We start from the raw sequence: 23,795 nt of genomic DNA, 5'->3' as shown, positions 1-23,795 counted from the left end.
AGAATTATCTCCAAATGACTCCTAAAATCTCAAGAAAAGTCACTAGTCGCTATCTCTGAAATTCTGTCACTAATTATTAAAATAGACTCCAAATCTAGCGACTAGTCTCTAGAATAGAATAGACTAGACTGATGTGAACGAACACAAATATACGACGCGATAATGAGACATTTACAATCGATATACACGACGCGATATACAGGTTTCAATAAATATCGCATATTCGCACTATTTCTCGTATTAATAAACGTTGATATTTCACTTGAAAGCGGCCAATGAGCGAAGGACTTCCGGCCACTGGCGCACAAAGCCGAACTGGGGGGATTTGAAAACAAGTGTTTGAAGTTCACCACAAAATAAGCTAAAATTGGAAGAAATAATATAATAATTGTGAGGCGGGAAAAACTGTCGGAAAATCGGGAGTCTCCCGCTTAAATTGGGAAAGTTGACAGGTATGCGTATGGCTTTCAGTGCAGGGAGATGTCCGAGGACTTCGACTCCCCAGGTGCAGGTCTTTTTTATTTGACGCTCCATGTCAGGGGAATGAACCAATTATGGTTAAAATTCCCGACCCTGCCAGGAATCGAATCCGGGACCCCTGTGACCAATGGCCAGCATGCTAACCATTTAGCCATGGAGTCTGACACAGTACAAACCAATAAATACACTTTCAAAGTTTTGGATGACAATAAGTGACAGTCAAAATTTTGAGAAATACTGTTTAATTCCACTCACTTGCTACACCATTGAAGCATAAACATTGTAAATAAAAGTCATTAAAAAAAGCACAGCTTTTCTGCAAAACATTCCATAAATAATTTTCCAACAGTAACAAAAAAAGTCTTAAAACTCTAAATGCACAAAATAACTACAAATAACACAGAAAAAAGGGAAGACAATAACAATATCCTTGCAAATTAGAAATGGATAAAAATGCTACACTGAAAATATCCAGTATATTCAGAGGCAAACAGAAGTGAAATTTGAGAAGTTTAGTAAAATAATATATCAAAATACTGGTTAGTTGTTTTTGCATTTAAGATGGTTGTATCTTTTGTTTTAACTTAAAAAAATAAACTAGAAATGTGCACATTAAAATCGAAATGAATAATAATGCTGTGTAATTTGTAATCTTAGGAATTCTCCGACTGTGCTGCTTCCTCAGGAGGACCAGTGATTATTTTGCTGTACTCTGGAATTAACTCCTGGGAACTTTCCCCTATGTATTTGATTTTGTCTCATATCTGGAAATTCTTCGCACAAGTTTCCTTTAGGATATCAATACACTGAACTCACCCTGACCTTCACTCGGGCCAATGCCCGAATATAGGTCAAGGAATCTTGAACTCAGGAAATGCAAGACATACAAGGTCTTCTTGCACCTTCTTGACAGAAGCAACTACAGAATTTTCCATGTGTTCTTGTGTCATTCACTTGCATGCCACGAATATCACAGGTTACTCAAACTGAAGATGAAAGTGAATCTAATGTACAAGAAACAATTTATAATTCTAATCTATTACACTTATCAACAGATTTTTCAAGTGATTGTTGGGAACATACTTCGCTTCCTACATTACAGCTTAAGCATTGCATATCGGAAGGCATACAGACAGGCCGGGGGAGAAAAAAGAAAAATGCTAAAACATACTACTCGCATGATAAAGTTGACTTTAAAAACATTCAAGCTCTTTAAATATTTTCAATTATGAAATTACCAGCGTTTTGCCCCAGTGCAGCAGTCGGCTCATAAGTTGGATTACCACACCTTTTCCAAGGTGCTGGCAGCTAGTGCGCCGTTGAGACTCCACTGCAAGTCTCCTATGCAGCACAATGCAGTGATGGTGTTGTTTAGTGTGTTGTCATATCACTACGGTGATCACACAGTGGTAGTAGTAAAACAAGAGTTTTTCCCGACCAGGACGTTAACGACCTGCCTGGGACTAGCTGGACTTGGGGAAAACAATATGCTGTAACACCATGTTTGTCTTGAAAACAGTATTCTGTGGTTTTCCATTCTGACACAGACTAATTTATTGATTTCTGAAAGTAAGAATTTCACTAATAAATTAATACTGTATATGAGGGCCTCTCAAACATCCGAAAATCTCACCCGCATAACAGAGTCGCAGAGGTTCTGTGCAGCGTGCATCAGTCAGACTCTGCTTGGACTAGTGTTGTCTCGTGGTGACCCAGCTAAGCTCGGCTCAATTCCGTGTGAATTGCGGAGACCAGCAGAGCAAGTGAGGAAGGGGGAGACAGGTGAGACAAGCGAGACAAACTTAGGGAAAGAAAGAGAGAAAGTGCATGCGCTATTGATCAAAATTGAGGAGTGGAGATCTGCGTTCTGGTCAACCTAGCAAAATCATATTTTGCACCTTGCAATGCACGTGTGCATGCACCCTGAGAGGCCCTGCTGTATATTTTCAGGAGGACATACTCTTCACCGTGTTAAATCCGAATGCACAGTATATCAGCCAGTGTTATATCGACCTTTTACTGTAATCCTAAAAAGCATAGGTTTTTGGAACCGAGTGGTGAAGACTGGACTAGAACTCAATGTGTTACCAATATTTCATTTTACTTCAATTCTACACTAACCAGAACATGAAAATCATATGCACCATTCCACTTCTATTTACTCATCTGAGTGTTATGGCTACGCTAAATACATTTATACTATCTGCTACTGTTCACTTGTTACATAGTTAAGAAATTTCATTTTCTACTTTGTAAGATATTGGCAACTCATGTATGGCACATTCCTTAGCACAGCAAGGAAAACATTTTTTAAATCACATACAGGCTACAACAATAATTTGGAGGTACTAGTTTGGTTCAATTGCTTAACAGACAGGTAAGACCATGTTTATGAGAAGCTATACAAATAAATCATACAAAACCACTGTATATATACTTGAAATGCTGCAACACTTATTGGTATATTACATACAAATGACTGGTATAAAATGCTCCAAGGTTAAATAGCACATCCCAATTGATATAAATATGGTAACCACTTCTTTAGGACCACAAAGTACTTTCTTCAGGTAATAATAAAACCATAGTGTATGAGGCCATTAGGGCTTTGGCATTCAAAAGCGTTACTACCCAGCCAGATAACCTGCAGAAACTGGAGTGTCGTTACGTCCTGAATCATACTGCTTGGCTTTCTTGACACCATGTCCACTGTCTCTCATGTTGGACAGCTCCTCAGTTGGTCTCACACGAGGCCGAGTGAACCCCGTTCCAGCCCTCAGCCAAGAATTAAAATCCCTAGTCTGGCTAGGGATTCAACCCTGGGCCTTCACAATCAAGAGGCAGACATGCTACCCCTCCACAAGGAACTTTCTTTAGGTAATCCCAGTTATTCTGAAGATTGCTGGAGTCATCCTGGCTCATTTCACATTTTGGCCAGGAGTTTAAGAGTCTGTTGCGCTTCTTGGAGCCATGTGCTTTTTTTTTTTTTTTCACTGAAAATCCATCCCAAGATCAATGGTGATTTGAACCTTGGCTGTCTGGGTGGAAATCCAACAGTTAATGTACTGTAATAATCAAGCCTCATATCTTAGGAAGCCCCGTGGGTAGAACAACATCCTGCCTATTATGTGAGATAACAAAAAGTGGACCATGGGACTCTCAACTTGAAGCGTGGGTAGGCGGCGATGGTCCCCTTACCCGAGTCTTGTACTGTTTTCATTAACTTGTGTCAGGCACCTCACTTCCTATCAGACCTCCTTTGTTTAACTTTTGTTCTCTCCCAACCCTTACACTATTAGGTTTGCCAGGCCTAGGGAATCTTACATTTCCATGCCTTTAGCTTTCTTTCGCCTGCACGTTCATTCTTCTTTTTCCCTTTTGCTTGGTGTTAGTAGAGGATTGTTGCTTAGATGTACTTCCTCTTAAACCAACAATCACCACTCTGCACCCCCTTTCACAGGAACACACATCTTCAGTGAACAAGTGATACAACTTATTCAGCCTCTTTTGTTTCATAAGCTTCCAATTTCGTATGATCCTATTGGTTGCCTTTATAATTAATTACGTTCACCCTCAATACTGTCTTATTATTTTATTAGTGATTAAAGTCCACTAGGGAGCGTTTACGACTAGGTCTTTTTGGATGCTCGCTTTCTTTCCCAGTACCTCTCGAGTCCTGCTATTACTTTTTTCCTTTCTTTCCTGTGCATGAAGTTTGCGAGATTTTAGGTAGAGGAGACCACAAATGTACCAATTAAAAAAAAATTAGGGCAGTCTGAGACATCAGTCTCAGAAATCCCAGCGGAATCTAAGTATTTTTTTTACTTCATTGAGCCACACTGAGTCTTGCAGCTTTTGATGAGCGAGATCATCTTTGTAAGCCTGCCATTGTCCATTCTCAGAAGGTGTCCGTAAAACCTACGTTGCATGCCAGTGTTAGAAGTTTCAAACTGTTGGTACAGTCTTATTCTTGTCATCATCATCCTAAACCATCTCCAGTTTCCCGGGTATGGTACATGAGCCTCCTCCATCTCATCCTGTCCTTGTACCATTCTTCCTCCACCAACTTGTCCCAATCATGACCTCTCAGCAGTACATCGCTCTTAACTAAATCTATCCATTTCCGCCGTGGCCTTCCCATGGGTCGTCTTCCTTCTACTTTTCTGTCAAATTCCTTCCTTGCAGTTCTGTTTACTGGTATCCTCTTCATGTGACTAAACCACTTCAGTCTTGATATCTGAATCTTATTGAGGAGAGAATCATCTATTCCTACCTCTTCTCTAATTTTCTCATTCCTAATCTTGTCTTTCCTGGTTTTCTGGATCATAGTGCGTAGAAATTTCATTTCAGCTGCCTGAAGTTTGGAATTATCTCTATTAGTCAGTGTTGTGGTTTCAAGACTGTATGTAAGAATTTGTGTATAATAGGACTTGTACAATGTCATTTTTGTTTTCATGGGTATTTGCTCATCCCACAGCAGGTGTCTTACCTGGTGGTAAAAATGTGTTGCCTTATTAATTCAATTGTTCACCTCATGTTTTGCTAGGCTGTCATTTGATATAACGCTACCCAAGTATTCGAAAACTGGAACGCTGTCCAGTTGGGCTTCATTTAACATGACTATTGGTTCTGCTCCTTCCCCATACACTTTCATCACCACTGTCTTGGTCTTGCTGATGTTTAAACCATATTTCTTAAACTCCTCATTCCAGCTTTGCATTCTCTCTCCCAATTCCTACATTACTACATCCATTACAATAATAAATAGAAGTGGAGACAATGAACTACCCTGCTGCACTCCTCTCTTTGTTTCAAACCAGTCTGACAAACCACATCCTACTTTAATACAGCTTCTATTCCCACTGTACAACATTTTCACTTTGAGTCTTATTCTTGTACACTTCATAATTTTCTGCTCTTCAGGATGTACAAGGGGTTTCCAAGCAAACAAGTTTACAGTTTTACACGATTGTTGATATTGTCATCACAGCCACAAGACCTGCATATCTGTGAGGATATATTGAAGATGGCACAAACACCCTATCCTCAAGCCAGAGGCATTAACTAATGAGGGTTAAAATTCCCAACCTGGCTAGGATCAGAAACCAGGATTCCTCGTCCAAAGGCCAGCATAATAACCATTTAGCTACAGAGCCCTGTGAAGGTGACAGTCGATTCAATTCATTCAATTCATCACTTTTCCTTACAATAATTCTATGCCTTGTGTTCAACACTAACAGCAGCCTTCTGTCTTCTTGTCTCTACTCAGCATGATTGAGGCTAATATTTTAGATATTATCACTAATAATAAGCATGATTTATGACTATAGTAAAAATCAGTTTGCAGTGAATGAATCTGTGGAAACTGATCACACAATTATTCAGTTCCGGCAAAAGAAATATAAAAGATAACAACTATTAATGTTTTCCTTCCATGATTGTTTAGTAGTTTTGTAAATAATAGTAATTTTCTTTCAAATAGTTAACAAATTTCAGACATTGCTAAAACATCCAGAAAAACCTCAGATGTGTATGCATAAGGGTGAATAAATGTGGTGCTGAAAAGCTTAAAAATCATTTACATCTTATTTTTCCTTTCTTTTTTCATAATTTTCACTGAATATATGTGCAGTCATCATGATTATTTTTGTTTATATTCAGTTTGTTAAGAGGATGGTTGCCAAGTTGTACTTCCTCTTAAAATAACAACAATTACCACCACATTCTCACGTTCTCTTCCGATGTTGAAGATATTAGGTTTGCAAGTTACAGGTACCGGTAGTCTATTATTGCAACAACTTACATGGGCCTTGCCTGCCTTATGCTGATGCCTTCCATATTTGAAGTGTTGGAATGCTTCCTTTCTCTAGTATGAACAGAATATACACGGGATGATTATGTCATTGCACTTCCCCTTAAAACAAATATCACAATCAAAATGAGAGACTGAAATAGAATCAACCCAGCTTTGTGAGGACGAATGAAAACTGCTCAACATCAGAGACCGTGCTCATGGCAAAAGAGCAGGTGGCTGAGAATTTTCTTCTTTTTTACCTCCTCTAGTAGTTCCTCAGGAAGTGGTCACAAAATGCACATCATATACAGTCCCATACAGCAGTGGTGGTTTAAGCTGAAGGTGAAAACTGGAAGGTAAAAAATAAACCACCTCTGTGGTCTGTCAGTCTACGATACTTTTTCTTGTATAATCAACTTCAACTATGCACCACCACACTCATCAGAACAATACCTTCGGTGTATATAATACTATAAAAACCTGCTACTTTACCAATACAACCTCAATACAAACCTAATACTATATTTAAATACTGAGTTTGGTTGTGCTCATAAAACAGCATATGAAAATACCAAAATATCACTGTTTAGTTGCCATTTCTATTCTGCTTGATTATGCTCTTCTATAAAAATTTAAAAAAATGAAAAATTTAATAAATGCAATGATTAATATGTGAGGGCTATCTTTTAGTATTTGGTCTGCAAATTTCTGTTAACTTAATAAGGCAACTTTGTATCCAACTGTTCACAGACATTTTTCAAATAAATACACAGACTAGCATTTGCCTTCTAGATCTTTTTCGTGGCATCCTTGTTACCCTAGGCCACAGGTTAACTGCTGTGAATATCCTTGACATTCTAGTTTTGCTCATAAATTTGATGCTCATGAGCATAAATGGCAATTAGCAATATACAGTACAACCCTGATCGTTACCCGTCATAATGGAGAGGAATGGATAATTGGAAAAAAACAGATAATTTAATTTTTATGTTATTTTCTACATCTCGCTAACCACTTCTGACAGTTTAAGACGCCGAGGTGCAGGAGTTCTTTTGTGCCAGTAAATCTACAGACACAAACCAACGTATTCCAGCACCTTCAAATACACCGAACTGAATCAGGATCAAACATGCCAAGGTGGGGTTAGAAGACCAGCACCTCAATTGTCTGAGTCACTCAGAAAAAAAAAAAAAATCAGATAATGTATGTGACTTTACCTTAGCATTTAATGTTCTTTTACTACCAGCAATTTTCTCTGATGTCCATTATGCTCTGGAGTCAACGTCAAAGGAAAAGTGCCATCTTCTTGCTCCATAAACTGCACGAGAGTTTCTGTTGATTTAAGTGCAGTTTGCAGAAGACTTCTTTTGCAGAAAACATTTGTGCTCAAAGTCAAAAGAGAAGCTAAACTAAAGATGTAATCCTGAGATGGATTTTTTAAAACTAGCGTAAATGATCAGCGATTGTCAGTAGGTTAAACAGAATCCAATAAAGTTACCACTAAATAGACGAGAATACAGTTTGTTGTGAATGGCAAATACAGCCCCGACTTGGATGCTGAATATCTTACCGTTATAAGAGACATATTCTAGCAGGCACATAGAATTCTAGCTGGGATTAATGATTGTTTAAAAACTGAAAAGAGATTAACATAATCCGACGATTGGTTAATTGAGAGACGGACAATCGAGGTTCTACTGTATAACAGAATAGATGACACCACACAGAATATTCGCACTTGTTAAGTACACATTAAAAATACTTTAAATCCAAACAAGGATGGGTATGAAAGATAAATATTTTCATACTTCACCTTGTTATCTACACTATCATACTGTCAGAATGGTAACTATTCACAAACATCAGCTTTCCAGATCATGTTGCAGACCTCAGTATTTGAAGCACTTAGTACAAAGTTAAGAAAGGTAGTTTCTTGACTGCACTTGCCTGCAGAGTCAGTGTCAAAATATGACCTAATTAAACCAAGTATGAAATGGCTTTAGAGGATAGCTTAATCTTACACTGAGGAGAAAATGAATTAGGGATACCTGCCATTTTAGCAAAATGGCGCCGTGCTTGGCCCGGCAAATGCAACAGTATGACGTAGCATGTGACCATGATGTCATAAGACCACATACTGACGGTGCGAGTAACAGCTGATCACAGGATGGGAAAGACACGAGAGCTCTATGCATTCAATTGCGGCCAGATTATCGGTGCCAGGAGTATGGGTCATTCCATCTCTGAAGTCGTGCAGGCATTGGGCTATCGATGGGCCATCATGTCAAGACTGTTCTACGAGTACATGGATTCAGAGAATACCACCAGTACCAGAGTACAATGTGTTGATGACAAGGTCACCATCAGCTAGCTCAGAAGATGATGTGATAGGTGGGGCTAGAGTGCAGCAGAACACTAGTGAATTCAACGCTGCATGGACGACAGCGAAGTGTGAGCAGCTATGCTATCCAGAACCATTTCCTCGCAAAAGAGTAAAGGAGTCTCAATCCCATTCGGATACCTCACGTCAGAAAGCATAATGACGAAGATGGTTAAAGGAACACCACCTTTGGACGCCATGTATGAAAAGTCACTCGGTCAGATGAGTCAAAGTACACGACTATGGCAGGTTACGAGTGTCACCCAACACAAGACAAAGGGTCCCCCTTGACAGTAGATAGTAGATCAGCCGTTGGTGGCAGTATCCCCATATGAGGACTGTTCATGCGGGATGAAATGGGACCCTGCCAATGTTACTCACTAGCGAATGTTACAGATACAAGTAATAAATCTCATTGTAGACCTTATTGGACATCAGATTATAAACATTAAAATAAGAATAATAATGTGCCAGTAAATCTACCGACAAGAGCTGACATGCGAGCACCTTCAAATGCCACCGGACTGATTTTCTATAATGTAAATGTCGAATATTAGGGTACCATATACAGAATTTTAAGAACACTAGGCTCGGGGCCCTGACCCAACTTTAGGCTAAGATTTATTTTGGCTGATGATGCTTACGACAGTTACGCGAAAAACGTGTCCCATCTTACAACACCAGTTGTAATGTTTACATCCTAAATATAAAGAAAGACGAGTATCGGAAAGGTGGTGCGAATTATTCTTATTTTAATGTTTATAATGAATATTACAGAACCTGCTGTCCACCCATTTGTTCATCTCCAGCACCCTATAAGGAACCTTTCCTGTAAAAAGACAATGTAACAGCCCATCGCTCACAATTTTGGCCCACTGGTTCACCACAGACACGAGGATGCTTGCCCAGTCCTGAAGGTCACCTGTCCTCAATCCTATGAGAGGGATCTGCACACCCCAGACGGTTCCGACCACAGTCATCGGGATGAAGGGGAGCACTACGTGCTACCAGGCAGGTGTATCTAATTCAACTGCTCATCAGTATAAAACGAATGTGAGCTGGAACATGCTTTTGAGGGGGGAAATAAGTTCTCAAAGCATCATCGTTTACAGACTGTTCCAATTTGGAAATGACAACCCTTTTCTCTCATTAAAACATTTCTAACTTTCTTATGGAGAAAAAAAAAAAAAGCCTATCAAGTTTGTTTTAAAACACACATACATCTTCATTATAGTTTACTATCCCTCTCAACATTCAGTCCGCAAGAATCTGTTAACTATGCACCTCCACAATCCTCTATTTGCAACTAGTTGTGACCTCATTGAGTTATTACTTTTAAATCATTAAAAACCAAGTCTAATCATCATGCCACCGAACTGGGCCAAGATCAAACCTGCCAAGTAGGGGTCAGAAGGCCGGCGCCTCAACCGTCTGAGCCACTCAGCCCGGCAGTCTCTTTTTTATTTCTTGTCGAGTGCAATATAATTTCACTACCATGTGCTAAGACGTGAAGTAACAATGCGCTGGTAATGCTATTCATTATGCAGTCAGTCCCTGAGATGTATGGTGTGAAAACATGGTTGGTGAATATATTCTGATGGACTTGGCATACCGATATGTAGTAGCATGATCTCCCTAGGTAACAAAAGTTGCTTGATGATGCTTGTTGTTTAAAGGGGCCTAACATCTAGGTCATGGCCCCGGTAACAAAAGTAATAGGAAACCACTGCACTGCTCATTTCCTGGTATGACACCCAGGGCTTTCTACGACAGCTGATGGTGTACTCAGTACGTATGCATGCACGTAAGTGATAAAACATAGTTTTGGTTCCCACATAGGCTTACAGAATATGTGCAAGAGTAGTCAGTGAAAAGTGCTTATTTTTGTTTGTATCTACCAAGTGTTCCAAATGCATCTGTCTTCAGCATGAGCTAGGAAATAATGCTCTTGAACTGTAGCTGTACTGGTAGGAATTATCTCCTGAAGACATTATTTCCTAATTTAATTAACATCTGATCTATCATCCTCAAGAGATTCCTGCAATACTCCTATATTCCCTTTACAGATGGACACTACTGAGGATGTTCACATCTTCAGTTGGCTCTGCACTTCTTGCATCACCTTTGCAGAACGATGGAGCATGCTGCGTTCTCCGTCAGTGAGTAACTGCTTTACGATGTGGCTCACCCCATTTGTGCCAAGGACACATGGTAGTGACAGGAACACTTCATCCTCTATTCCATGCTGACCCTGCAGAAGACAGTAACAATCAATAGTAAGTACATCGTCATAGAAAGTTTGCTTGACGATTTAATCATCGGATAAAGTAAAATTGGTCCACCTATTCAATACAAGGCTGATAACAGATAAAACTATATTTTCATATAATTAGTTATACTATCATCACAACATTTGTATATGTGACTAGTTTCGGCCAACTCAGGCCATCTTCAGCCATAAATTGGCATAACTGAAACATTGGAATATACAAAGACATCTAGAAGAGAGGAAACACTATGATGAAAAACTTGACACTAATGTCCACAAGTTGCAAAGTATTATACAGCAAGGTATTATGTTGTAATGTTCAATCCTTGTAAACAATCGAGGGGAAAGTCTATAAATTATTACTGAGATGAGTAGTGGCCGAGTAGCTGTTAAATCTGTCAATATGAATCAGAACAGATGTCCATAAAGGAAGAAGAAAGAAAAGAAAGAACTTACCCTCCCTCTCGCTTCTCATTTTCGTTACACATTTCTGACATTTTGTTTCACCACAGCGATTCAACTTCTTCACTTAATAATAATAATAATAATAATAATAATAATAATAATAATAATAATAATGTTTTTACGTCCCGCTAATTACTTTTGACGGCTTTCGGGGACACCCAGGTGCCGGAATGTTTTCCCGCAGGAGTTCTTTAACATGATGGTATATCTACCGACACGAAGCTGACATATCTGAGCATCAGGATCAAACCTGCCAAGCTGGGGTCAGAAGACCCGCTCTCACCCATTTGACATATTTATTTTCCATTTTCAATTTAAAAGTTATTTGTGTGCTTTTTTCTTTTCCTGTATGATTTACAGCGTTTGTTATGGAATCCGAAATAAACATTGAGAACTTAATAACTTTAATATCGGAAATACCAGTGGTTTCATGTTTGGGAAAGCATGATATTTAGACCTGTCTTTGAGAGAGTATCCTCAAAATTGTAACCATCTCCTTCTCTAATGAAATGTGAAGGACAGAGCATGCGCGAACTATTTTTGCATTTTCTCAAGTGTAGAAGGTAAACGAAGACCATGATGGTCCATACTTATTACCCACACTGAAAAGAGTGTTGAAAAGGATCCACTGGAAAGCGCAAGGAGTTTTGTGTGTAAGTTAGCGGAAGCGAGTGCAAGCATGTTTTACTCCTGCGCCATCTGAAAGAGGCCTGAGTGACTTGTGTACGTAAATCAGGCCTACTGTACTTACGTATACAGCTGACATGTTGGTGCTTAATTTTACGTTTGTAAATGAATTGTGTAACAACGTATATAAATTAGGCCTACTGTACTTGTAATGCATAGTGGTTTGCAGGACATTCAGTTATGGAGAAGAAGAAAGCTAGGCAGTTTATATGTGATAAAAAATTGAAGTTTATTGAGAAAGTGGGTGCTAAATCACACATAGAATATGTGCAAATCACCCAGATGTTGGACTTTCTTGTGACAACTTTAAACATAACTGTAAGCGACTTATAAAGTTTGCATTTCTAAGAACGGTTTTCCTTGAAGTTTTACTATGTTGGTGATCTTAAAATGTATTATTTCTGCATTTATTTCATTAATTATAATATTGTAAACACTTGTTCCTTTGTTTTCATCGTAATTATTTTTACGTTGAAACCTAACCTTAAATATAACAGCAAAATTGTTTTTCATTTGTTAGCACGTTCCCTCTTTATGACGTTACTTTTTTCGCTCCCCACAAAAATGTCCTAAACAATTTTGGCTGTACATATATAAAAGAAATGTACTATTCTATTATAAAATCCAAGGTAGCTAGAAATTACAGATTTAGACAACATCAGTGGCGTATACTGAGGGCTACCAGTAAAGCACATTATAATGTAAGCATTTGACACGTTGCTTCATTTACAGAACTTGAAAGCAATGAGAAAAAACGCCGTACGTATTTCTGAGAACAAGGCTTCAGAGACTGATATTGCAGCCCAGACTCTCGTCCCTCTCCCCTCGACTCACCGCACGCGACTTCCTGCTGTATGCCTGATAGGTGCTGGGACCAGGAAGGATAGGTGTGCTAGGCTTCGGTCCGTCAGATCACCACTGCTAACTATCAACCATATGATATCGTATATACCTTGTCACCTCATCCTTGTGACTTAATTATATACTGTAGATAAGAGTGCTGGTATTTCACTCCCGTTTACTTCCTCGTCCTTGCAAGAAGACACTGCAGGGCTGCTGTTATAAGAGTAATATAGTTTTATTTTTATAGGTAGATCTGCTAAAATGAAATGCAATCTTTCAGGTTTACTGTTCTCTTTTGTTGGTTGGAATTGAACCAATGATCGTGGGTTGGACACCAGCACTGATCTCCTAAGGAAGCCAATTAACCAGTGAACGATGGGTATGACCACTCTGAAATTCAAAATTTTAATTTTTTATTATTATTATTATTATTATTATTATTATTATTATTAATAATGGTGCATGGCATCTGTATAGGCTTGGTGGTGACCTAATGAGGAAAAAATGAATGGCGAAGATGTCAAACATGCAGTCCCCAAGCCAGGGGAATTAACAGTATGAGGGGGTTGATTCTGAGAATTGAACCGGGGCCATCGGACCAAAGGCAAGCATTCTATCCATTTAGCCACAAAGCCGGACTTTAATTTGCTAAACCTTAAGCTACCATCTCGACTGATCAGGTGTTGAGTATTGACAGAGACAGGGCAGTAGTTTGTGAAGCAGCCTTGACAACACAGCAGGTTTCTCCATTGGCTATTGGCTGCAGCTCAAAACGCTTAAGGCTTGATGTTCACTAAACCAACTATCGAAAAGAGGCAACCTAAGTCTAGTGGTAGCCCACGTCTTTATCCCAGCATACGCCACTGGACAACATACAATGAAAAAAAGAAAGTTCAACAAATAAAATAGAATAAAATCCAGAGCATAAAGGTAAAAAAAAAGACAGTGATAATGAAAAAGTAAGATACAAACTGTAAACTATAAGCAATGCATAAAGAGAACACAATATGTAATAAAGTAAATGGAAATAGAAGTATGGCCATAAAAAGTGATCTATGTACATGAGTAAAAAGCTAAATATTATGTAAATTTACACTATAATAATAATAATAATAATAATAATAATAATAATAATAATAACAACAATTACCACAATCACACAACCTATCATACGTCACCAATCACACGAAATAATCAGCGGCATTCAACAGGTAATCTCTGCATGCATTCTTAAATTTTGATACTGAGTTAGAATTCCTGACAGCAACTGGAAGTGCCAGATCTTGTGTTACAATTATGGGAGGAGGATAAATGGAATTTTCAAGAAATGTATTTGGATAGATTTTCCTTCCGAGTTCGATATATCAACATAAGTATGTGGGACTTCCGTCGCATCTCAGGTTTCAGCCAGGAAAGAAATGTGTAGCTAGGGGTTATCTGAGCATCATAACTCAAGTTAAAAACAAATCGAAGACCAGAGTTCAAGTAAGTGACTTCTCACCATCTGTTGTCTTAACTTTTATGAAACCAAAGTGATGAATGAATTTTATAGGCTCAAAACAAACCTGAGAAAATATGATGGATCCCATTCTATAAGTATAAAATTGAGACAAATTATTCTATTAAATTGTCTTATCAGATTGCACTTACCTTAACCAGTGTTGATACAGCATGAATAACGCCAGCATTACTGAGAATACCTTGAACTAGAGTGGCCACACTCAGCCCTATCGCCCATGAGGTATAACCCTTCAGTTTGATTACTTCATACGCACTGTGGGAAAGAGGAAAATAACTGTCACAAATGCATCACACACATAAAAGGAGACTCCAACTCGCTTCAACATTAAAAGGATTTAAGAGAAAGAGACAATACTTATTCACATATATAATCTATCATCAGGAGCTGCATTTGCTAGTTTTGGCCCAAAAATTTGAAGTCTACCTAAGAAGAGCATGTTCATTTAAAGGGTTTAGCAGTACGTGTAGTCCTCATCCCGAAGTGGTGCAGCTCTTTTCAGGCACACCCCCAATGGAGGTGAGCTGCATGCACCATTTCAACCACATACCAGCCCTGCTGCCTTTCTTAAATTTGTGGGAGTACCGGGAATCAAACCCGGTCCCCCAAGGATGGTAGGTAATGACACTAACCGTTATGCTACGGAGGCGGACAGTATGTGTAGTAATGTTGGTTATGCATTCTCTTCCCATGCTTAACCTTTACCACTCGTCTGTCGGGTGAGGTCCGACATTACGATATTCCCGTTCCGGTCGCATGTCGGGCGAGACCCGACATGACATTTTATCGCCCACCGCTCGTCTGCCGTTTCTTAGCCGACAAAATAAACGATGCTATACTGTACTGCCATCTTTTGGTTCAGCGTGGAACTTTGTAGAATCCAGATATTATTTGACAATCAGTCAATAATCTATTATTTAGAGGGCAGTGTAACCGTCAGCTGTCCACTCACGCACACGAAATTTCGAGTGATAGTAAACAAACATGGTCGCCATGTGCTCTTATAGTCATATATAGTTTACTGTTCAATGTTGTATATGTCGGGTAACACACAAAACCACAGTATATTCGCACCTCTTCACCTTCCTTGTACCCTAAAAGTGAACTGGCGATGTTCGGCTTGTGTACCGTAACCCAACATGTGCCTGATGCTGACGGCTGGCACAATTATATATCAACTGATCCCGATTTCAAGAAATCGCCGTTTAGCCTAAAATCTACCGTGAGGTATGAAACCAGAGACTGAATAGAGTTTCTTAATTGCTTTTTACCGATAATTTGTTCACTGAAATAATTAACGAAACCAATCGGTATGCGATAACGATAGTAATAGTAATAATAATAATAATAATGCAAAATAATTTGTCTTAAATTGCACATATTGCTTTTATTTGCTCCAGTATAGCTACTTAAAATGTGTATAGCCTAAATTCGTCATTTAAAAGCAAATGCTACCTCCAAAATCGTGAAAGATGAATACAGGTCATATAAGTTAAAAATTCACATTTAAAATACGAGTAGTAGAGACAACACACAGAACTTTAATTCGAGGGGTAAGGGTTAAGGTAGTAGGATGATTATTTTGATTTTTTAAAATGTATTATAATTTGCTTCACGTCGCACAGACACAAATAGGTCTTATGGTGACAATGGGTTAGGAAAGGGCTAGGAGTGGGAAGGAAGCATCCTTGCCCTTAAATAAGGTACAGCCCGAGCATTTGCCTGGAGTGAATATGGGAAACCATCTTCAGGGCTGCTGACAGAGGGGTTCAAACCCACCATCTTCTGGATGCAAGCTCACAACTGCGCACCCTTAACTGCACAGCCAACTCGTCTGGTAGTATTATTATTAGTATTAAACTGAGGCCTTGCTATTCCAATGAATACATTATAGTGAATCAAGAAAGGAATATATGTTCAGTTATATGTTTTCTCTCATGGAGTGTGTTTGAATAAGTGTGAAAACATGCCGAGCAGTTTGCTAGGTATATTGCTATTGGCCACAAAACATGGTGAAAGAACTAGGTATAGCTTTAGTCGCAAACTGTTTTGTTTTATCAAGTAGATGAAAATGTTTTACTATCTCATCATTGATAAGGAGGGTTACTTATGCCCTTGATAGTATTGACCTACCTCCCATTCCAGCACATGTAATATGTCTATGACCAGATCAAACAATTGTCATTCAAGGAGAGCAACATGGAATAGAGAAGACTTTGAAACGTCTTTCCTACAAGAATTAACAGAACATTGTCAGACAAGCGAAGAGTGCAGTCATGTTTTATTTGTGGGGACTCCTCATAAATTGCTGAAGTGTATTCCTCTGTTGTTTAAAGTCTTGAAAATGTAGGTTACTTGCACTTTGTCATGTGTCCACTCATAGTAATAAAGTTGCACACGTACCTACTTGCAACTTCCAGCTCATAATTTTCTTTTACCGTAGGAAACGTATGTTGTGACGATGATTCTTGTTTCTCTTGTGCCATATTGCAGGATCATTGTGTATCATGTTACTTATTTTCTCCACAATTCCTGTCATCATCAACACAAAAGACAACACACAATTAAATGAAACACATGCTCTGTCAGCTGCAGCGAAGTAGAGGTGACATTAATTGCACCAATCAGAGCGCAGTTCGTCTCTCTAACATCGTGGCAAGCATCCACACAAAACAAAATTATTTGTATTGCTGCGAGACATCAAGGCAGTCATTCTAACAGAGACACATCTTGAGCATGCAATGTTCCATTCAGTCCAGAGCTTTTGTTTCAGCAGCGATGCAGACATCGATAAAGAGATCCGTAATGGTCCACTAGGCATATTTTCACCGTAAGGGGAGAGCAATCTTAGGAGGCAGTAAGAACGAAGGAGTGTATTCAAGCAAGCTGTATATGAATACACAACATGCAAACTCCTATTCTATAAGCTAGCCAGATCAAGTGAAAGTTTACATTTTTGTTGTTTAAGAAAAAAGCTAAAATCTTTCAGCAATGAAAAAGTTTATCTTGTCTCTAGCATTAATAGCTCCCTGATAACACTTGAAATGGCTATAAGATGTCTGACATTTTTGTCCAAATATGTTTTGCAGTACAGCAGCAATTTTATTTTGGGATCCTACACAGACAAAAAATGTCACCTATAGGCAGTAAATAGGATCAATGAGTGAAAAAATCAAGTAACAATAATCAACTTGAGTAAAAGACAGGATCATACACTAGAATAAACACAATCTCAGGTCAGCACTAAAAGAGGGAACAGGAAGAGGAGAGAACGACGAACATAAAAAACTCAAAAAGACAATCTCCACAATGTCTTACACTGCCGTCTTCAAGTAGACAAGCTCTCTCTTGATGAATCTACGAAGCAGAAATGAGCTTTTCAGGGGCTGAGAAGAAGTAGTTCTTATCCCACTACAGTTCTAAGGATGTGAATATTACCAATATGTTTCTTAAAATAATTCTTTATGAAAATCATAACTTTCTCACCTATGCACTACTTGCTTGTGCAACTCTCCCCAGCTCTCTTTATCCTTGTCAGTGCCAATATCGGGATTGAGTTCCCGCAGCCCAACGCCTGCAATATTCACTCCAGACCACACAGGCACTGAAACAAAAAAAGACTTCAGTAAGTAACATCCAGGGATCTTCTTGGTGATTTTTACAATTATGGTGGAAACCCGATTCTCCGTTTTTGGAGGGACCCTGGAAAAAAAAAGTACACCACAGGAAAACGAAAAATCCGGGAATGAATGGAAACCATCAACAACTTGGCTAAACATAAAAAAATGAAATATCTATAATTAAAATCTTACAAACACTCATAAACCAAACCAAACTACAGCCCCAATGAACCTCCACCTACCAAGCAACCACTGCTCAGCCCAAAGGCCTGCAGATTATGAGGTGACGTGTGGCGAGTGTGACGAATTCTCTCGGCCGTTTACATGGCCTGCCTGCATCCTCAGACAAGTCGATGCTTGTTCAACATCAGAGATTTACTGAGGTCCTAAGTCAACAAAGACATCATATTACGACAAGAAGATCATAACCATAATTTTTGTTATCATATGTACTTTAATGTTATAATTATTCCTGCAACATTATCTTTGTCTGGTATACATATGTTTTACTTATCACATAATCTTTTTAATTTTTATTGGGCTGAAGATGGCTACTAAGTGGCTGAAACTAGTCCCAAGACTGATGTAATATTATTTACTTGATACGTTGTATTGTATTTATTTCTTACACCGGTATACTGTTTGTAGTCAGTTTCTGGAAATCTTGTGCCACGTAAATTAGGCTTACATTGACTTTTAAAGGTTATGCTGAACTCCAAGAATATGGTTTTGAATGTAAATATCGATTCTCAAAGTTTGCAAATGCATTATATTCAATTCTGCCCACCACTAATCACAATCAAATTGGAAAGAGAAAAATATCATAAAAACTTCAGAAATTATGGTTATTCATGATCTTGAGCTCAGCTGGAAAGTGCGCTAGCTGCACAAGTTAGTACGAGTGAGAAATTATACAAACTTTTGAAATGTAACATTGCGCAAATGAAACGACTGCAATTTTTTTTAAACACAAAACTTAAAATTTTCAGTCTTATATTAGGGCCAAAATGGTAATAGGCAATCCCAAGACCTCCCATGTCTTTATGTAAGGTGCAACAAGATTGTTCTGGTCACGATAACAATCGTATACGGTAAATTACAAACCCAAGTACATAACGGTCAGAAATACGAAGGACATAAACTTGGATTACTTGAATTATGACGCTTATAAACTACCGTGGGACGATATACGGAGTCTACATGATACCGGCGCTAAAGTTAAATCGTTTAATACGATGTGTGACCCCCCCTTTTACAGAGTTGAATTGTGCACATAATATAAGGTACATATAAAACCAAATGATACGATAATAATAATAAACTTCAGCTGATGATACACCAGGAAAAACATTTTAAATTTCAACAACATACACATGGCTAGAAATAAAAGTACGCAGGGTTACCAACATGACAACTAGGGAGGACGAGATCTTACGTGATGTTTTAGGGGAAAAAACGTGAGAGCATTAACCCTTTAATCTGGTTTACTCACAATAAAGAATTTTAACAAGGTATAAAGACACCAATTAAAAGAATAACATTATCAATTAAGAAAGGTTAAATCTAACCATGAGGTTCCTATCAGTGGTTCTTCAGAAAATCAAATGGCAACACAATGTTACGATTACATTTGAGAAGGTGAGCATAACTTCGACAATGAAATTTACAAGGAAAATTTAACAGGGAATATGACATAACTACAACCATCAAAATGGAAAAGTGTCTACACATTATTACCAAATACTTTACCAAGAAAATAACTAATTTGAAATTTAAAGCAGAGGCCTTCAAAGTTGCTGTCTTCTCCTAATACACATCAGCGAGACACACATCGCTCCACAGGCTTACTCTAAGTTGACGCAGCAGTACGGGAGGCAACCCGAATGAAAAAATTAAAATTTACATTACACCAAAGGTTAATAAAAAGCAATTGCCTCCAAAACAAAGGATACGCCTAGCTGACGAGCTAAGGCATTACAAAACCAAAACTGTGAAAACCTCGGTCTAAGGTAAACTCCGAAACAAAAGAATTTACATATTAATTTAACATTCGAGAAATGAAAACGTGCTTACCCCGGGATGACTGGAGCCGCTGAGCGGACCACCTTACAAGGTGCGTCTGATCTTGAAGACGTACGGAAACCAAAGACGTGGACCAGAGCCCTGCTCTTGCTAAGGAGCCAAAGGCCGGAAATTGAGAAACATTCAAACAGCCAATCAGGGAAGCTATCTATGATTCGACCCGACATTTCACCAATAAAAATTGGTGTTATTTTCGCCAATAGGATTACAGCACCATATATGGTAATGTGAGAAACATTCTCGAGGTTTTGATTGCGAAACTCAGCGATTTCGTGATCGAAGCCTCCACGTGACAAATACAGGGTGATACAAAAGATGGGTTACAACATGTACACTACTAGAGATCTCCAATACCAAAATCAATGTCTCTTTTTCTTTTAACACTCAATGATTAAATAAATATAATTGTCTCTTCTGTGAGTTCTGAAAATTCTTTAAATCCACACAATTTCACAACAAATAAAACACATATTTCATCAACTTCGTCGCAAATGTCTTAGTTCTTGATATTACCAAAATTTTTACATAAATTTACAGCAAAAAAAATAAATATTTGAATTCTTTGAAAATGTCTGAGAGTTCCTTAGTTTTTTCAATGACTGTTTCAAGACAAATTTTTAGTATAATGTCAAGAATTAAATGATTCCATCCACTTTATGAACTCACCACCGGCGACACGATGGTAAAGAACCTGTATGACAGACATGCCCCTAAACGTCGAATAAAGGTTTCTCACCCTTCTTGTCCATGGCTAGATGATGAAACCAAGAGAATGGTGGCCCACCGTGACTCATTTCGACATTATAAACAAACCCTAGAAGACACAGACTTTGAATCTTACCGCATCTTAGGAAATCGTACAAAGCAGTTAATCAGAAATAAAAAATGTACATATTTCCGGAATTTAGCTAACAACATAAATTCTAATTGTGCATGGGACCAACTTAGAGCTCTGGGAATAGGAAAACATCAACAGAGACAGACAACTCCTGACATTCCACTTGAACTAAACGATAAAAAAAGTAAACTTGTGTCCTCATCCGAGGTGGTGCAGCTCTTTCCAGGCACACCCCCAATGGAGGTGAGCTGCATGTACCATTTCAACCACATACCAGCCCTGCTGCCATTCTTAAATTTCTGGCAGTACCAGGAATCGAACCCGGACCACCCGAGGACGGCAGCTAATAACACTAACCGTTATGCTACGGAGGCAGACAACTGAACGATTACTTTAGTAGAATAAATATTCAACCTACCCCAGTTAAGTGCACTGACTCACCGCCCTCCCCTCCAGCCAATCCACCATTCACATTTCACAGTGTCACAGAAAATCAGGTTAAAAAGATTTTGTACTTGATTAAATCAAAGGCCACAGTTGTAGATGATATTCCTATTAGTTTTATACATAACATTATGGGTGCTGTCCTGCTTATACTGACGCACATACTGAACTACTGTTTACTAAACGGAACTTTCCCAACTGTCTGGAAAACAGCCAATATTATACCGGTACCTAAGAGTTTAGACCCACAATCACCCTCTGACTATCGCCTGGTGTCCATAATCCCTGCGCTTTCTAGAGCCTTTGAACGTTTAGTATACAAGCAAGTTCTGGAGTAAAATTAAAAAATGCTCCTTTGGACCCTTTGCAATCTAGATTTAAGAAGGGTCACAGTACCGCGACAGCACTTTTGAAGGTTACTGAAGACATTAGAAACTACTGCTCACTATACTTATCCTTCTTGACTTCAGTAGCGCCTTTGACACTATAGACATTCAGACTACGATAAAGAAAATGGAACTGCTAAATTGTGACCTGGCTGCGCTTAAGTTTTTTAATTCTTATTTGAGTAACCGTCAACAGCGAGTAACAGTAAACAACAAGGCCTCTAAATGGAAAATGAAACTTAGTGGTGCACCACAGGGCAGTATTCTAGGGCCCTTACTTTTCTGTATTTATATCAATAACATACCATCTGTTTAAAGATATTTGAAGATAAAAATTTCATGATGTTCTGTACTGAACTGTATCACAAATTAAAATAACAAATAACGTGGTTCAACCTATTCAATGCAAGTAAATAGGAAATGTAGTGTTACATTCTTATTTAATTATAAGTGGAAGCGGTACCGGTTTCGATCACCAATCTGGGTCATCATCAGCTGAATAAAAATACAAAAACAATGCATAGGAAAACAAGAAATTAAAGGATGTTCATATCACCCCATACTATACGGCTCTCTCATGGCTGAAGCCTGATGAACATCAGCAACTACACATTTTAACTATGGAGTTTAGAGTACTACCTGAAAGTCAGCCACTGTATATTTCTTCTAAATTCACCTTTTTATCATCATTTCACAACTTAAATATACACGTTCCAGATCCTCTCTTTCTATTCCAGTGCACCGCAGAAATAAAATTAATAGATCGTTTGTAGCGACCAGCGCCAGATTATGGAATTCCCTGCCAGCTCAGGTCAGAGAAACTAGCTCTTTACAAAGATTTAAGGTCACCTGCCGAGACTACCTGCTGAAGACAGCTGACTGAATGGTTGAAGTATGAATGTGTGCGTGCCTAAGGATTAGTCATTATTAAGAGCTTTTAATATTAATTAGTTTTGGTATTAACTTAGTAATGTATTTAAATTTATTCTCTAATTTTTGTAGTTTTAACTATTTTAAATATCTCAGTATTTTATTTAATATTTTGATTACGATGTGGTTAAGTGGAAGAGAGGGCCCCGAGCCCTAACTTCGCCACTGAAATAAATAAATAAATAAATAAATAAATATACTAGATTTGTGTTAAGGAGCAGTTTTGATTCCTGCATGAAAGCCCAGTGACTATGCAGTGCCCTGAAGGAAGTGCCAAAAACCTCTGTGGCGATACAATTGAAAAAATTAATAAAAAACATCTAACCCTGAACATTAGACGTGTTACAAGTACAAACATTTGACGAAACTCGTTCAGTCTTCACATAGAGCTGTCAAAATGCTACCAATTGTTGTGGCCACCCTCTGCTGTATGATTTCTGAGGATTCTCTAAACAGTACCACCCAAATGCGAGGCTAAGATGGTCCCTTATGCAAGTTCACTGCCAATCGCTTTTCCAGTACTGTGCGGTACGGTACTTGCTCTAATTATTGCAATGACAGGACGTTAACGCCAAGATCCAGAGATATCCCATAGCCGTCCTTTCGTGAGATATAGTTTATTGAAAAATATTTGATCGAGGATTTAGTGTTGATGGGACTGAAATTTCTGGGCGGTTGATCTGGGAAATCATTTCTTCAAGGAACAGATAATGCAGGATTTTTACAACATGATTTAATTAGGATGCTCGCAGGACCATGTAATTTGAATGAATAATCTGGGAAAACATAGTTTCCGGGAACGGATAATTGAGGTTCCACTGTATGTTTAAAGAAATATTGAGGATTTGAAGTGTATGAAGAAGTACCCTGTTTATTTCTCATTTGGTAATGTATAGATATAATAGCCTCGATAGAAATCAGAACAGTGGCTTAGTAACTGAACCAACAATAAGATCTGAAAGAGCTACATCTCACAGCAAAAAAGCTGATGTTGAAATGAAAAGGCACTATGGACCTTGCTTCAAATATCTGAAAGAAAAATACAAAGTAAAGAGCTG

At 38.4% G+C, this 23,795-nt stretch overlaps 1 protein-coding gene across 2 annotated transcripts in view; it reads right to left on the bottom strand.

Moving 5' to 3' along the window:
- Positions 1–707: 707 nt before the first annotated feature.
- LOC136884272 (L-lactate dehydrogenase) overlaps positions 708–23,795 on the bottom strand; it is a 53,704-nt gene continuing 30,616 nt past the window's right edge. For both annotated transcript variants that reach the window (XM_067156339.2, XM_067156340.2), the window contains exons 6-8: positions 17,924–18,041; positions 14,569–14,692; positions 708–10,905 (exon numbers count right to left, since the gene is read on the bottom strand). In XM_067156339.2, the coding sequence (XP_067012440.1) occupies positions 10,741–10,905; positions 14,569–14,692; positions 17,924–18,041 (407 nt within the window). In that variant the 3' untranslated portion in view covers positions 708–10,740. The remainder of the gene's footprint in view (positions 10,906–14,568; positions 14,693–17,923; positions 18,042–23,795) is intronic.

Source organism: Anabrus simplex, chromosome 12, assembly GCF_040414725.1.
Source record: "Anabrus simplex isolate iqAnaSimp1 chromosome 12, ASM4041472v1, whole genome shotgun sequence".
In the NCBI taxonomy this organism is placed as follows: domain Eukaryota; kingdom Metazoa; phylum Arthropoda; class Insecta; order Orthoptera; family Tettigoniidae; genus Anabrus; species Anabrus simplex.
The sequence above is the reverse complement of the archived record's forward strand: the minus strand, read 5'-3'. Positions and strand labels throughout refer to the sequence as shown.